Here is a 16,090-nt window from a genome sequence, read left to right as displayed (position 1 = left end):
GCACCAAGGTGTAGGGCTAAGACTCTCAGGGTGATGAGCAGGATAATGGGACTCCAAGGAACGGGGCGTATATCGCTCAGCATCCAGTCGAGAGACAGAAAGCACCCAGCCATTTGAATGAGGGAAGTTTAATTAAAGAATCATTTACTTATTAATAGAAGATTAACTATTAAAGGGTAAAGAGGACCTGGTGTGGTGGCTCACACACCCAGCACTTTGGGAAGATTGCTTGAGGCCAGGAGTTCAAGACCAGTCTGGGCAACATAGCGAGACACCCGTCTCCACAAAAAATTTAAACGTAGCCAGGCGTGGTGATGCATGCCTGTGGTCCCAGCTATTCAGGAGGCTGAGTTGGGAGGACCACTTGAGCCCAGGAGTTCGAGGCTGCAGTGAGCTATGATTGCACCACTGCGCTCCAGCCTGGGCAAGATAGCAACACCTTGTCTCTTTACAAATAAAGAAATAGAAATAAGAAACAGCAAAGAGAAGGCTAAAGAATACCACCAAAGCAGACAGAGGAAGTAGCCCCCACTTCTAGGGCTAAGGTAGAGGCCTCATGGAAGGGAGAAATCGGCCCCTCCTCTTCAAGGAGGGGAGAATCAGCCCCAAGGCTGAGTCCAGTCCTAGTGCAGCTGTAGCCCACTGGGTGGCACAGAGGTTTCTGCAGGCTGGAGTTGGCAAGAAGGAAACCTCTCACTGGGAAGCCAGCTGGGACCAGTGGCACTTGCTGACTGTGGCCACACACCCTGGCCAGAGCTGGAAGGGCCAAACCGGCTGGAAGCCGGACCAGGAGCCCCTCCCTGCTGCAGTGACTCTCCAGCGCCCTCTGTTGACAAAGCTTAACTCCGCGGGTGCATCTGAAGCTGAGAGGCGGTACATTGGTAACAGGCACAGGAGGAAGGAGACATTTGAAGACTGGCTTCTCCTACACAGGGGTTCCACAAGCTGGGGTCACAGATGTACTAACTGTAGGAACAGGGTCTTGGACACAGAAGCCCTCCAGGACAGGGCCTCAGCAGTGAGGCACCCCTGGAGGCTACTGTCTTTAATAAAGCAACCCTCAGGGACGGAGTTTTGCACTGAGGGAGCCCCAGGCCATGAGACTTAACTAGTTAGGGCCTCAAACGTTTCAAATCATGCTGAGACCCCTGGCACTGAGCTCTTGCCAGAAGATCACCCAGGGCCCTAGTCTAGGGCACAGAGGCCGCCAGGACCTGGAGAAGTCCAGGGGGCTGAGATCTCAGGCATGGGGGACCCTGAGACTAAGATCCTTTTTTTTTTTTTGAGATAAAGTCTCACTCTGTCGCCTAGGCTGGAGTGTAGTGATGCAGTGCGATCATAACTCACTGAAGCCTCCATCTCCTTGGCACAAGCAATCCTCTCGCCTCAGCCTCCCAAGTAGCGGGGGACTACAGGCACACACTACCATGCCTGGCTAATTTATTAATTTCTTTTTTGTAGAAATGGGGTCTTCCTATGCTGCCCAGGCTGGTCTCCAACTCCAGGGATCAAGCGATCCTCCCACCTCAGCCTCTTGAAGTGCTGGTATTACAGGCCTGAGCCACCACACCTGGCCTGGGGCCCAGGCCTTGAACAGAGAGAACTGTAGTGCTGGGATCTCAGACATGAATGCTCTCAGGGCAGGCATTGCAGACACAAGGACCCCTGGGGCACAGATCTCAACGTGGGTCAAGTGCACCTTTTCTCTAAAGGGCTAGATGGTAAATGTTGAAGCTTGTAGGCTATGCCTTCTCGATCACAGCTACTCACTCTGCCATGGTGGCGTGAAAGCAGCCGTAGACTATGTAAGTGAAGAGGGTGAGGTTCCTATAAAACTTAAAATACAAGAACAGGCTACAATCTCAAGCAAGGGCCCCATGGAAACTACATCGTAAACACAGACCCAGAGCCTTGGTCTTAGGTGCATGGACTCCACAACCTCAGTCTCACACAGCAAATGGCAGGGCCTCAGTCTCAGAGGTAGGGGGACTCTAGGGCCGGGGTCTTGGCTGTAGGGACCTCTGGGGCCCGGGTCTCACGTATGGGAACTTTGACACCCGAGACTTAGACACAGTCCACCATGGGGCCACAGTGTCAGACGTGTGGGACTCCCAGGGGCTGGTCTTGAAAATAGCAGGCTGGGCGTGGTGGCTCATGCCTGTAATCCCAGCACTCTGGGAGGCCAAGGTTGGCTGATCACTTGATGTCAGGAGCTCGAGACCAGCCTGGAAAACATGATCAAACTCTGTCTCTACTAAAAATACAAAAATCAGCCAAGCATGGTGGCGGGCACCTGTAATCCCAGCTACTCAGGAGGCTGAGTCAGGAGAATCACTAGAGCCCGGGAGGCAGAGGTTGCAGTGAGCCGAGATTGCACCATTGCTCTCCAGCCTGGGTGACAGAGAAAGACTCCATCTCAAAAAACCAACAAAACAAAACAAAATACAAAAGCAAACTATAGGACCTGGGTCCTCGACATGAGGACTCTGGAATCTGGTCTTGCCTGCGGTAACCCTCAGATCCCTGGCACAGACTGGGGTAGATGTGGAGGCAGCGGCCATCCTTTACAATGGGCAGCCTCTCAAGGTCTTCCCTCTTCTGTCCCCAGACCCGTGCGACGGTGTGACATGCCGGCCACAGGAGACGTGCAAGGAGCAGGGTGGCCAGGGCGTGTGTGTGCCCAACTATGAGGCCACGTGCTGGCTGTGGGGCGACCCACACTACCACTCCTTCGACGGCCGGGCGTTTGACTTCCAGGGCACCTGTAACTATGTGCTGGCAACAACTGGCTGCCCGGGGGTCAACACCCAGGGCCTGATGCCCTTCACCGTCACCACCAAGAACGAGAACCGGGGCAACCCTGCTGTGTCCTACGTGAGAGTCGTCACTGTGGCTGCCCTGGGCACCAACATCTCCATCCACAAGGGCGAGATCGGCAAAGTCCGGGTATGTGTGGCAGGATGGTCCCCTGAGGTCCCCGGGAGGACAGGAGGGATCCTGACGACCACAGTTAGCAGCTCGAGGCTCCTTGTCTTCACCTGGGCCTGAAACAAACTGTCAACAAAAAGAATAATTCCAGCAAAAATATCACCCCGTTCCTGGGAATTAAACAAGCCTGGCCCTTTTCTAAGGGCTTTAACCTAGGACCTCAGGATTTCCCTTTTTTACAGACCTGGGTTTGAATCCAGCCTCTCCTCCTTATGAGCTAGGTGATGCTGTGCAGTTCACTTGGTAGGCCTCAGTTTCCTCATCTGTGAAGTGGGCATCATATCAGGGCCTGTCCCACAGCAAGGTGCATGTCACATGCTGAGCTCAGAGTCTAGTCCAGGTGAACACTCCTTTGAGTGTCTGTGAGGGAACAAGTGAGAGGCCCAGAGACCAGGACATGGAGAGAAATATAGGGGATTGGGCTGGGCACGGGGGCTCACACCTGTAATCCCAGTACTCTGGGAGACCAAGGTGGGTCGATCACCTGAGGTCAGTAGTTCAAGACCAGCCTGGCCAATATGGTGAAACCCTCATCTCTACTAAAAATACAAAAATTAGCTGGGTGTAGTGGCGCTACTGTAATCCCAGCTACTCTGGAGGCCGAGGCAGGAGAATCACTTGAACCTGGGAGGCGGAGGTTGCAAGAGCCAAGATTTTGACACTGTACTTCAGCCTGGACAACAGAGCGAGTATCCATTCCCCCCACCAAAAAAAAAAAAAACCATATATATATACATATATATATATATATAGTGAGATCACAGGAGAGAGATGGGCTGTCCTTTCTGCCCAGGGAAATGGAGATAGAGCTTAATGGTAGCTCACAGACAGACACAGAGGGATGGAACAGAGTAGGCGGTGAATAAATGATAGTGAGTGAGTGGAAGAGACACAGAGAATGAGGGAGGGAGGGAGGAAGGGAAGAGGAGGGAGAGACAGACAGAGAGAGAGAGAGAGACGACCAAGTGATAGAGACTTAGGTGAAGACAGAGGGAGAGAGACACAGAGAGACAGAGAGACAGAGACAGGGAGGGAGGTAGAGATCAAGGGAGAAGATTAGAAAGAGTAAAGTGAGGTTTCATTCCCCAAGACCTGGGCCAGAACAAATGTCCACACGGTGTCCGATGACAATCCAACTATCAGAGGAAGGCCTTGGCCCCTCCCAGCCCCCGGTAGGGTGAGAGAGAGGGAGGCAGAGGGCCAGAGCTGGGGCCATAACACCTCCAGTGACCCGTTTGACTTCTTCCTCCTTCCCCAAGGTGAACGGTGTGCTGACAGCGTTGCCTGTCTCCGAGGCCAACGGGCGGATTTCAGTGACCCACGGTGCATCCAAGGCACTGCTGGTGGCTGACTTTGGACTGCAAGTCAGCTATGACTGGAATTGGCGGGTAGATGTGACGCTGCCCAGCAGCTATCATGGCGCAGTGTGCGGGCTCTGTGGTAACATGGACCGCAACCCTAACAATGACCAGGCCTTCCCTAATGGCACCCTGGCTCCCTCCATACCCATCTGGGGCGGCAGCTGGCGAGTCCCAGGCTGGGACCCACTGTGTTGGGATGTATGTCCGGGATCCTGCCCAACGTGCCCTGAGGACAAGCTGGAACAGTACAAGGGCCCTGGCTTTTGCGGACCCCTGGTCCCTGGCGCAGGGGGCCCCTTCGCCACCTGCCATGCTCATGTGCCACCTGAGAGCTTCTTCAAGGGCTGTGTCCTGGACGTCTGCATGGGTGGTGGGGCCCACGACATTCTTTGCAAGGCACTGGCTTCCTACGTGGCCGCCTGCCAGGCCGCTGGGGTTGTCATGGAAGACTGGCGGGCACAGGTCGGCTGTGGTGAGTGTCGGGGTAGCAGAGGCGGGGCTGGGGTCACGTTCCCGTCTCTTTGGGGCTAGTTTGGTTTCACTCTGGTCCTCCTGGGTCTCTTTGTTTGCTTTCCTCTCTGTTTGTCTCTCTGTCTCTTGGTGCTCGTCTCTGTGCCTCACTTTGCTTGTCTCTGTTTCTCATTCTCTCTCCCTCAGTTTCTTCTTGGGTCTCCTGGTCTCCTGCTTTCTCCCATTTGTTTCTCTGTGTTCTCTGTCTCTGTGTCTTGTCCTCTGTCTCCCCCTTTCGGTGTCTGCTCCCTATTGTCGCTGTCTATCTCCTCCCACCCTGTCCTGTGACCCCACACTAACACCCTTTTCTCTGTTTCTCTCCTTCCTGCTCCTTCATCTGCCTACAGAGATCACCTGCCCAGAAAACAGCCACTATGAGGTCTGCGGCCCACCCTGCCCAGCCAGCTGTCCATCCCCTGCGCCCCCTGCGACCCCAGCCGTATGCGAGGGTCCCTGTGTGGAGGGCTGCCAGTGCGATGCGGGTTTCGTGCTAAGTGCTGACCGCTGTGTTCCCCTAAACAATGGCTGCGGCTGCTGGGCCAACGGCACCTACCACGAGGCGGGCAGTGAGTTTTGGGCTGATGGCACCTGTTCCCACAGGTGCCGCTGCGGGCCTGGGGGCGGCTCGCTGGTCTGCACACCTGCCAGCTGTGGGCTGGGTGAAGTGTGTGGCCTCCTGCCATCCGGCCAGCACGGCTGCCAGCCCGTCAGCACAGCTGAGTGCCAGGCCTGGGGTGACCCCCATTATGTCACTCTGGATGGGCACCGATTCGATTTCCAAGGCAACTGCGAGTACCTGCTGAGTGCACCCTGCCACGGACTACCCTCCGGGGCTGCGAACTTCACTGTCACTGTAGCCAATGAGCACCGGGGCAGCCAGGCTGTCAGCTACACCCGCAGTGTCACCCTGCAAATCTACAACCACAGCCTGACACTGAGTGCCCGCTGGCCCCGGCAGCTACAGGTGAGGAGGGCTGTGGGCCAGACAGAAGTGGGTGCCAGCTCTGGGGTTGCCTGAGATGGTAAGGGCTTCACCATTCCCCTGGGCGGGCACCTTTCACAGCTTAGCTGGGGCATGATGGAAGGGTCAGAGGATAGGCCTGGGAGCCTGATGGCTTGGCACTGCGGCTTCTTCCTCTCTGAGCCTACTGTATTCCTCCGAAAACTGGTCTGAGAAAAGTACCTGTTGTAGAGAAGGATGAGGAGTCAGTGACATGTGCCTATAGAGGCTCTTTTTTTTTTCTTTTTTTTTTTTTCTTTCTTGCTTTTCTTTCTTTCTTTTTTTTTTCTTAGCCTGACCCTGTTGCCCAGGCTGGAGTGCAGTGACAGGATTAGGGTTCACTGCAGCCTGGAACTCCTGGGTTCAATCGATCCTCCCACCTTGGCCCCGGCCTCCCCAGTGGCCGGGACTAAAGGCGCCGCGACCACACTGGCTAATTTTTCATTTTTTTTTGTAGAGATGCAGGTCTCACTATGTTGCCCAAGCTGGTCTGAACTTCTGGCCTCAAGCCATCCTCCCATCTCGGCCTTCCAAAGTACTGGGATTGTAGGCTGCGCCACCAGGCCCGGCCTATAGATGCTCATTATTATTTTCAGAGGGGAGGTGACATGCTCAGGGTCCCACAGCTAGTAGGTGGTGGGGCCAGGATTCAAAACCGTGTTCGCTCTGCTTACCGCTCCCCCAACCCCCGCCCGCAGGTGGACGGCGTGTTCGTGGCTCTGCCCTTCCATCTGGATTCGCTGCTGCACGCACACCTGAGCGGCGCCGACGTAGTGGTGACCACAACCTCAGGGCTCTCGCTGACTTTCGATGGGGACAGCTTCGTGCGCCTGCGCGTGCCGGCGGCGTACGCGGGCGCCCTCTGTGGCTTATGCGGGAACTACAACCAGGACCCCGCAGATGACCTGAAGGCTGTGGACGGGAAGCCTGCTGGATGGCAGGTGGGCGGGGCCACGGGCTGCGGAGAATGTGTGTCTGGGCCATGCCCATCGCAGTGCACCCCAGAGCAGCAGGAGTCCTTCGGCGGCCCGGACTCCTGCGGCGTAATCTCCGCCACCAACGGCTCGCTGGCGCCCTGCCACGGCCTTGTGCCACCCGCGCAGTACTTCCAGGGCTGCTTGCTGGACGCCTGCCAAGTTCAGGGCCATCCTGGAGGCCTCTGTCCTGCAGTGGCCGCCTACGTGGCAGCTTGTCAGGCCGCTGGGGCCCAGCTCGGCGAGTGGAGGCGGCCGGACTTCTGTCGTAAGTACTGCTCCATGCATGGTCCCCATAGTAGGGTCTCTCCCTGCCCTTCCTTTCCAGGACTGTAAGACAGCAGCCCCTTCCTCCTCCATGGGGCTCAGGGGCCACCTTCCTTCCTCTGAGCTGGGTATCTCCTGTCAGGAAACACCTTGGCTCTCACACACTGAAATGCCCCAAGTCAGGTACTGCAGTGAGAGAGAGTCAGTTAGAAACAAGTATTGAGAGTCTGGCCGCGGTGGCTCACGCCTGTAATCCCAGCACTTTGGGAGGCCGAGGCGGGCAGATCACCTGAGGTCAGGAATTCGAGACTAGCCCAGTCAACATAGTGATACCCCTGTCCCTACTAAAAGTACAAAATTCATCCAGGTGTGGTGGCGGGCACCTGTAATCCCAGCTAATAGGGAAGCTGAGGCAGGAGAATCACTTGAACCCAGGAGGCAGAGGTTGCAGTGAGCTGAGATCGCACCGGTGCACTCCAGCCTGGGTAACAGAGACTCCATCTCAAAAAAAAAAAAAAAAAAAAAAAAGAAAACCAGAAAGAAACAAACACCTAGTCAGAAACCCGGGGTCTAGGACACTCTTGGGGATTGGTGATCCATGTTCTCAGACATCCAAGGCATGTAGATTGGGATGACTGACCCTGCCTCAATCACATAGCAGGGTACCCTTGGTTAGGAAGACCTAGTGAGTTACAATTGGTCACAGGGCCCTGGTCTGTTGCACACACTGAAATACACCTAGCCACACAGAATTAGTCGCATGCCTTCAGTGGTATCTGCTTAGATTTTATACTAACTGGTCAGATACACTCAGAAAGAATCAGGATCCTGACATTGCCCTGGGCAGATCCACACAGATGCATAGTTGGATAGTCCTAGGCGGTTCCCTTCAGGCAGGTCTCCTGGTCACAGGTATCCTGCCAACTTCACCCAGGCACAGCCTGAGACAGACCATGTCACACGGACTCTGGGAGATGCTCCAGGTCAGACACCCACAGCTGGGTGCCCTCGGGCAGAGTCATACCCTGAGATACATGTGGCCCCATACCCCAGTCACATTCACATCCTGAGATACCCATAGTCAGTTCTGATCTTGCATAACCCGAATAGATAAGAGTGATCCATTTCACCCAGGTAATCCTGGCTGACATAGTGAGACCCCATCTCTATAAAAAATCATAATAAAGAGCCAGATGTAGTGGCTCACCCCTGTAGTCCCAGCCAATCGGGAGGCTGAGGCCAGAGGATCGCTTGAGGTGGAGGTGGAGGCTGCAGCAAGCTGTGACTGGGGCTCTGCACTCCAGCCTGAGTGAGATAGAGTGAGAGCCTGTCTCAAAAAAATATCAGGCAAGCAGAGTCATTTGATCTTTAGAAATATTTGGTCAGAGAGATGTGGGCATGTCCCCTCCCATTGCAGGTCCCACACTGAGTCCCCCAGTTAGATGTCCTGGATCACATGTGCATACCCAGAGACAGCCAGGTTGACCTGAGGAGTTTTCCCACTCAGGGCCTCCCCATACCCCGACTCGAATGCCTACATGACTCATGCCCACCTTGTCCCCACAGCCTTCCAGTGCCCTGCCCACAGCCACTACGAGCTCTGCGGTGACTCTTGCCCCGTGAGCTGCCCGAGCCTCTCAGCACCCGAGGGCTGTGAGTCGGCGTGCCGTGAAGGCTGTGTCTGCGATGCTGGCTTCGTGCTCAGTGGTGACACCTGTGTACCTGTGGGCCAGTGTGGCTGCCTCCACGATGACCGCTACTACCCGCTGGGCCAGACCTTCTACCCTGGCCCCGGGTGTGATTCCCTTTGCCACTGCCGGGAGGGCGGCCTGGTGTCCTGTCAACCCTCCAGCTGCGGCCCACATGAGACCTGCCGGCCATCCGGTGGCAGCTTGGGCTGTGTGGCCGTGGGCTCTGCCACCTGCCAGGCGTCGGGAGACCCCCACTACACCACCTTCGACGGCCGCCGCTTCGACTTCATGGGCACCTGCGTGTATGTGCTGGCTCAGACCTGCGGCACCCGGCCTGGCCTGCATCGGTTTGCCGTCCTGCAGGAGAACGTGGCCTGGGGTAATGGGCGAGTCAGTGTGACCAGGGTGATCACGGTCCAGGTGGGAAACTTCACCCTGCGGCTGGAGCAGAGACAGTGGAAGGTCACGGTGAGAGCAGATGGGGAGCAGAGGGTGAGGGGCCTGTGGGTGGGTGGGGCACAGGCAGTGCTCAGCCCAGAAGTTGGGGGCACAGAGATGAGAGTGCATGTGTGAGGCCTGGGGTCCCTGAGGACAGAAGATGCCAATCAGAACCCAGAGTGGGAAGCCAATGAGGGAGGTGTCCTCAGGGACTTGGGAGCTGCTCCCCCTACTCTGTCCCTCAGTCTCCACCCTCTCTTCACCTCCATGCATTGACTTTTCTCTCCATATCTCTCCCACCCTCTCCTCCCTTCCTCCCCATCCTCTCCCCACCTCAATCCTGGATTCTGTCCTACTCACCTCCCTGTTCTGCCACTCATTGGCAGGACGTGGTGCCATCAGAGGTTGAGAAAGCCCCAGGCTGGAGAAGCTTCATGGACGGGGACAATCTGTGGGTGACACTATCACCCCCTTAACAATAACAACAGCAGCTATAGTTTCTATACAGCTGACTGCAGACCTTTTGGCCGCCAGGCACTTCATGTCCATGGTGTCTGTATGTGTGCACCAGGAGCTGCAGGCACTATGACGTGCTTTATTTTTCAGAGTGGGGTGGCCCATCACTGGCCCATAGTCCCCCAGCAAAGGTGGAGCTTGAACCCCGTGCTGCTCTGCAGAGCTCTTCTTACCAAGAAGATCTGGTCTCCTATGGAGACTGGCATCTCAGTTACGGTGGAGGGGTTTCCCCTGAGATCCCACTGAAACACACACACGCAGCTGTTTCTCTGGTAGCAGTATTGGCGAAGGTGCTGATACATAACTGACTTAATCTGGTGAACTGGATAGGCGTGACTTTTTTTTCTTTTTTTCCTTCTTTTTTTTTTTCTTTTTGAGACAGAGTCTCTCTTTGTCACCCAGACTAGAGTGCAGTGGCACGATCTCTGCTCACTGCCACCTCTGCCTCCTTGGTTCAAGTGATTCTGCTGCCTCAGTCTCCAGAGTAGCTGGGATCACACGTGTGCAACACTACACTCAGCAAATTTTTGTATTTTTAGTAGAGACTGGGTTTCACCATGTTGGCCAGGCTGATCTCGAACTCCTGACCTCAGTGATCTGCCGGCCTCAGCCTCCCGAAGTGCTGGGATTAGCGGCATAAGCCACTGTGCCTAGCCGACACGCATGACTTAATTGAGTATATTGCCTAATGTCTTCCAAGCTCCTAGAACAGCCCCTGACATACAGTGCCTAAACACATAAGAATTGTTGGTGTTCTTGTTAGCTGCTTCTTACTGAATCCCACAGCTTCCCTACACGTATAGGAGCTCTTATTACTCCCAGTTTACAGCTGAGGAAACTGAGGCAAGGGTAAGTCAGTAACCCTCACCCACTCCCCAGCCCTGCTTGGGAAGTGTGGCAGTTGACCGTGTTTTTAGGAGACTCAGCCAGGAGCATATCTTTCTCCTGCCTTCTCCTGTGATTCTTCGCATTTCCAAAAGAATCCAGTGTGCACTGTCTGTGATAAGGAAGGGTGAGCAAATGTATTAATCAGGGGTTGATTTATTTATTTATATTTTTAGAGACAGGGTCTTGCTCTCTCATCGAGGCTGGAGTGCAGTGGTGTGATCCTAGCTCCCTGTAGCCTTGAACTGGTCTCAAGCAATCCTACCACTTCTGCCTCCTGAGTGGCTGGGACTACAGGCATGCACCACCATGCCCAGTTAATTTGTTTTATTTTGTAGAGACAGGATCTCGATATGTTGCCCAGACTGACCTTGAACTCCTGGGCTCCAGTGATCTTCCCGCCTTAGAGTCTCAAAGTGCTGGTATCATAGACATGAGCCACTGTGCCCCGTCCAGGGGTGGATTTACGAGGCTTCGTTGGTGCCTAGTAATCTTAAACTGAAACCACTGGTCCTCAGCTCATAGGTTTGAGTTCATTTCCCCAAGAATTTAACCTAACTTTCCACCCGCTGATGCTTTAAAGCAAAAACCTGTGGTGTCCGTTTACTCTTCAGAAGAAAAACCTCCATTCATAGCTGCTAGTAACGGCAGATGCTCCTGAAGCATGCATGCTATGCCAGCCATGTTTCTCAGCACTTTACAGACATTAATTCATCTGAGGCTGACAATTCCGTGGGGCAAACACCTTATTTTTGAATGAAAGATGAGGAAAGAGAAACAGGGAGAGGTGACTCTCTTGCCCAAGGTCACAAGAGGATAAGGGGGGAACTGTTTGAACTCGGGCAAGTGACTCTGGGGGCCATTATTGCTTATTAATGCCTGCATCGAGTGATAGATAAAGGATAGCTGGAGGCCGGGCGCGGTGGCTCACGCCTGTAATCCCAGCACTTTGGGAGGCCGAGGCGGGCGGATCACAAGGTCAGGAGATCGAGACCACGGTGAAACCCCGTCTCTACTAAAAATACAAAAAATTAGCCGGGCACGGTTGTGGGCGCCTGTAGTCCCAGCTACTCGGGAGGCTGAGGCAGGAGAATGGCGTGAACCCGGGAGGCGGAGCTTGCAGTGAGCCGAGATCGCGCCACTGCACTCCGGCCTGGGCTGGGCGACAGAGCGAGACTCCGTCTCAAAAAAAAAAAAAAAAAAAAAAAAAAAAAGGATAGCTGGAGGCTTGTTACTTCATTGAGACATGTATTGGTTTCCCGTGGCTGCCATAACGATTATCACAAGCTTCATGGCTTAAAACAGTACATGTACTTTCCCACAGTCCTGAATGCCAGAAGTTCAACATCAGGGTGTCGGCAGAGCTGCACCGTCTCCAAAGGCACTGGTTGGGGGATCTTGCTTTCCGTTTCCAGCTCTGGAGGCTCCAGGTTCTCTGGGCTTGTGACAACACCATTCTAATCTGTGCCTTCATCTTCATGTGACCTTTTCTTGTGTGTCTGTGTCTTTTTCTCTCTGGCTCTTATAAGGACACTTGTCATTGGATTTAGGGCCCAGCTTAATCCAGGACAATCTCATGTTGAGATTATTATCCTATTACATCTGCAAGAACTTTATTCCAAGTAAGCTCACATTATGGGATTCTGGGTGAATATGTCTTTTGGGGACCACCATTCAATGCAATATCACACCCTATTATTATATCCATTTCATAAATACGAAACTGAGGGCCTAAGTGGTGAGGACACACAGATCTTCAGCATCAGGCATGGGCTTGAACTAGGGTCCGACCTCCACTCAAAGTTTATTTTCTGAAGCGTGGCCTGCCTCTCTCGCCTCCCAGGTGAACGGTGTGGACATGAAGCTGCCCGTGGTGCTGGCCAACGGCCAGATCCGAGCCTCTCAGCATGGTTCAGACGTTGTGATTGAGACCGACTTCGGCCTGCGTGTGGCCTATGACCTTGTGTACTATGTGCGGGTCACCATCCCCGGAAACTACTACCAGCAGATGTGTGGCCTGTGTGGGAACTACAACGGCGACCCCAAGGATGACTTCCAGAAGCCCAATGGCTCACAGGCAGGCAACGCCAATGACTTCGGCAACTCCTGGGAGGAGGCGGTACCTGGCTCTCCCTGCCTGCCGCCACCCACCTGCCCGCCAGGGAGCGAGGGCTGCGAAACCAGCAAGTGTCCTCCCGAGCAGGAGAAGAAGTATGAGAAGGAGGAGTTCTGTGGGCTCCTCTCCAGCGCCACAGGGCCGCTGGCTTCCTGCCACAAGCTGGTGGATCCCCAGGGTCCCTTGCAAGATTGCGTCTTTGATCTCTGCCTGGGTGGTGGGAACCTGAGCATTCTCTGCAGCAACATCCATGCCTATGTGAGTGCTTGCCAGGCGGCTGGAGGCCACGTGAAGCCCTGGAGGACGGAAACTTTCTGTCGTGAGTGAGGGAGAGCCAGAGGGGCAGGGAGGGGAGAGGTTGAAGCACAGAAGGGTAGACCCTGGGCCTTGCAGCCCCTCCCTCCCCAGGGCTCTGATGGGCACCCCTTCCTTGCAGCCATGAAGTGCCCAGCGAACAGTCACTACGAGCTCTGCGCGGACACCTGCTCCCTGGGCTGCGCGGCTCTCAGTGCCCCTCTGCAGTGCCCAGATGAGTGTGCTGAAGGCTGCCAGTGTGACGCTGGCTTCCTCTACAACGGTGAAGCCTGCGTGCCCATCCAGCAGTGCGGCTGCTACCACAATGGTGTCTACTATGAGGTAGGAACCTAGTCATCTGGGGCAGAATATGGGGCCTCATGCTTCCCACTCCTCATCAGCCCCACAGCCTACTTGGTCTCTTATTTATTCTTTTTGAGTCAGGGTCTTGCTCTGTCACCCAGGCTGGAGTGCAGTGGTACGATCATAGCTCACTGCAGCCCCGAGTTCCTTGGCTCAAGCAATCCTTCACCTCACCTTCCAAGTACCTGGACTATAGGCGTGCACCACCAAGCCCAGCGAGTTTTTAATTTTCTTATGGAGAGATAGACATGGGGGTGTCTCATTATGTTGCTCAGGCTGGTTGTGAACTCCAGGCCTCAAGCCATACTCCCCCCTTGGCCACCCAAAGTGCTGGGATTAATGGCATGAGCCACCATGCCCGACCCATTCAGCCTCTTTTTTTTTTTTTTTTTTTGACACATAGTCTTGCTCTGTTGCCCAGGCTGGAGTGCAACTTCCGACTCTTGGGTTCAAGCTCACTGCAACCTCGGCATCCCAGGTTGAAGCAATTCTCTTGTCTCAGCCTCCTGAGTAGCTAGGAGTGCAGGCGTGTGCCACCACGCCCGGCTAATTTTTTGCTTTTTTGGTAGAGATGGGGTTTTCCCATATTGGCCAGGCTGCTCTCAAACTCCTGACTTCAAGTGATCCTCCTGCCTTGGCCTCCCAAAGTGCGAGCATTACAGGCATGAGCCACCACAGCTAGTCCATTCAGTCTCTTGAATGTCTCTTGTATCTATTCATTTCCCCGTCCCCATGGCCCTCCCTTGGTCCAGCTGGTCCTCTCCCACCTGGGTCCCTCCAGGCTCCTACCTTTGCTCCCTCTGGTCCACCCTCCACATGGCAGTTGGAAAGATCTTTCTAAATATCACCATGGACTCTGAAGCTTGAAACCCTCCCCTGACTCCCCAGGTGAAGTTGTGGCTTTGCCTTCCAGGTCTGGAAGAAGGGAGCCTTTCTGACCACAAAGACAAGATTTTCATCTGTTATACCAGCTGCTAACACCCTCTGTTTCCCTCTCCCACTGTCTCCCTGTTGGTCCTTTTTCTTTGACTGGAGCATGTATTTGTCTAATGTCCGTCTCCCTTGCGGGAGTATGAGCTCTCCGCGGAGTGGGACCCTCTCTCTGTTGTTCTCCTCACGTAAATAATAGTAATAATAACAGAAAGTATGTAGATAGTGCTTTTATGTATCTCGTAATGTTTTGAGTGCTATGTGTGCATATTTTTATATATACATTACCTATCTAAAAACTTTTTATTCTGAAAATTTTCAAACATGCGAAAATTAAGAGAATAGTGAAATGACTGTTCATGTACTTACCCATCACTTAGCTTCAAAACTAAGCCACATACTCCCAATCTTGTTTGATGTCTACCCCCCGTATCTCTCCTATCTGAATGTTTTAAAGGAAGACTTTTTTTTTTTTTTTTTTCCCTTGGGATGGAGTTTCGCTCTGTCACTCAGGCTAGAGTACAGTGGTGAGGTTTTGCCTCACTACAAGCTCCGCCTCCTGAGTTCACTCCATTCTCCTGCCTCAGCTTCCTGAGTAGCTGGGACTACAGGCACCCGCCACCACACCTGGCTAATTGTTTGTATTTTTAGTAGAGACAGGGTTTCACCGTGTTAGCCAGGATGGTCTCAATCTTCTGACCTCATGATCCACCCGCCTCAGCCTCCCAAAGTGCTGGGATTACAACCATGAGCCACCGCGTCCGGCCTACCCTTTTCATTTTATCTGAATTTTACATTTTATCTGAATTTTACTTCCATAGGCAGGCACTACTATTTTCTGCAATTGGCACATCAGGAAACTGAGCCATAAAGCGGTGAAGTAACTTGCTCAGAGTCACAGAATTTGGAAACAGCAGAAACTGACTTCAAGCCCAGGCGATCTGCCCTTAGTTACTATGTCACACCATTTCTCCTACAGCAGAGATTGAGCGGATATTTTGGAATGAATGAGTTGATGAATAAAAGTGAATGAACAAATGTACAAATGAATGACGGCCCCAAACCCATGCTGTGCCTCAGCTTCACAGACAGGGCGCCATCCTGCTGAGAGATGTCCCTTGTCTGTGATGTCTGCAAACCCCTCTGTGCCCAGAATGCCAGAGATGTGAGAGTCGGCTCCCACCCATGGTGTCTGATGGCCGTGCCCTCTCTCCCCACAGCCGGAGCAGACAGTCCTCATTGACGACTGTCGGCAGCAGTGTACGTGCCATGTGCGTAAAGGCGTGTGGTGCCAGGAACACAGCTGTCCGCCGGGACAGGTGTGCCAGCCCTCCGGAGGCGTCCTGAGCTGCATCACCAAAGGTGCTGGGCTGGGCTGGGACTGGGGCTGATGTGACTATGGATGGAGTACAGGGACTCTGGGGCCGAGGGTGATGTGACTGGGGTGTCCATGGCGGGAGGTGCACAGGACTAATGATGGAGGTCGCAGACCTGGAGACCCCTGGGCTGGGTTTCACAGGGCCAGGGCCACCTACTGTGGGAGGCAGGGACCCTAGGGAAAATCCAGGCTGTGGGGACCCTCAGAGGTTTCTCAGGGTTGATGTCAGAGACCCTCGGTATAAAGCAGGGACAAGCGCGCCTTTGCTGATACGGGCTACATGGTAAATGTTTCAGCTTGCAGGCTGTATGGTCTCGTTCCAGCTACTCACTCTGCCATTGTGGCATGAAAGCAGCCGTAGACTAATAAGTGAAGAGGT

The 16,090-nt window shown here is 54.0% G+C and overlaps 1 protein-coding gene and 1 long non-coding RNA gene across 2 annotated transcripts in view; one reads left to right on the top strand and one right to left on the bottom strand.

The window, feature by feature from the left end:
* The window catches only part of FCGBP (Fc gamma binding protein), a 95,216-nt gene that overhangs the window by 42,954 nt on the left and 36,172 nt on the right, over nt 1-16,090 (top strand). Inside the window, exons 12-19 of the mRNA XM_028838934.2 lie at nt 2,609-2,946; nt 4,248-4,821; nt 5,207-5,823; nt 6,558-7,101; nt 8,667-9,259; nt 12,474-13,065; nt 13,183-13,382; nt 15,554-15,695. Of these exons, the coding sequence (XP_028694767.2) occupies nt 2,609-2,946; nt 4,248-4,821; nt 5,207-5,823; nt 6,558-7,101; nt 8,667-9,259; nt 12,474-13,065; nt 13,183-13,382; nt 15,554-15,695 (3,600 nt within the window). The remainder of the gene's footprint in view (nt 1-2,608; nt 2,947-4,247; nt 4,822-5,206; nt 5,824-6,557; nt 7,102-8,666; nt 9,260-12,473; nt 13,066-13,182; nt 13,383-15,553; nt 15,696-16,090) is intronic.
* Nucleotides 1,448-6,668, bottom strand: LOC114673990 (uncharacterized). Its single transcript, XR_013410682.1, has 4 exons — nt 6,534-6,668; nt 3,173-3,348; nt 2,174-3,054; nt 1,448-1,556 (listed from the first exon to the last, which is right to left on the bottom strand). It is a non-coding gene; the product is annotated as an uncharacterized LOC114673990 (long non-coding RNA).

This window comes from Macaca mulatta, chromosome 19 (genome assembly GCF_049350105.2).
Source record: "Macaca mulatta isolate MMU2019108-1 chromosome 19, T2T-MMU8v2.0, whole genome shotgun sequence".
Taxonomy (NCBI): domain Eukaryota; kingdom Metazoa; phylum Chordata; class Mammalia; order Primates; family Cercopithecidae; genus Macaca; species Macaca mulatta.
This window is presented reverse-complemented; position numbering and strand designations above follow the sequence as displayed.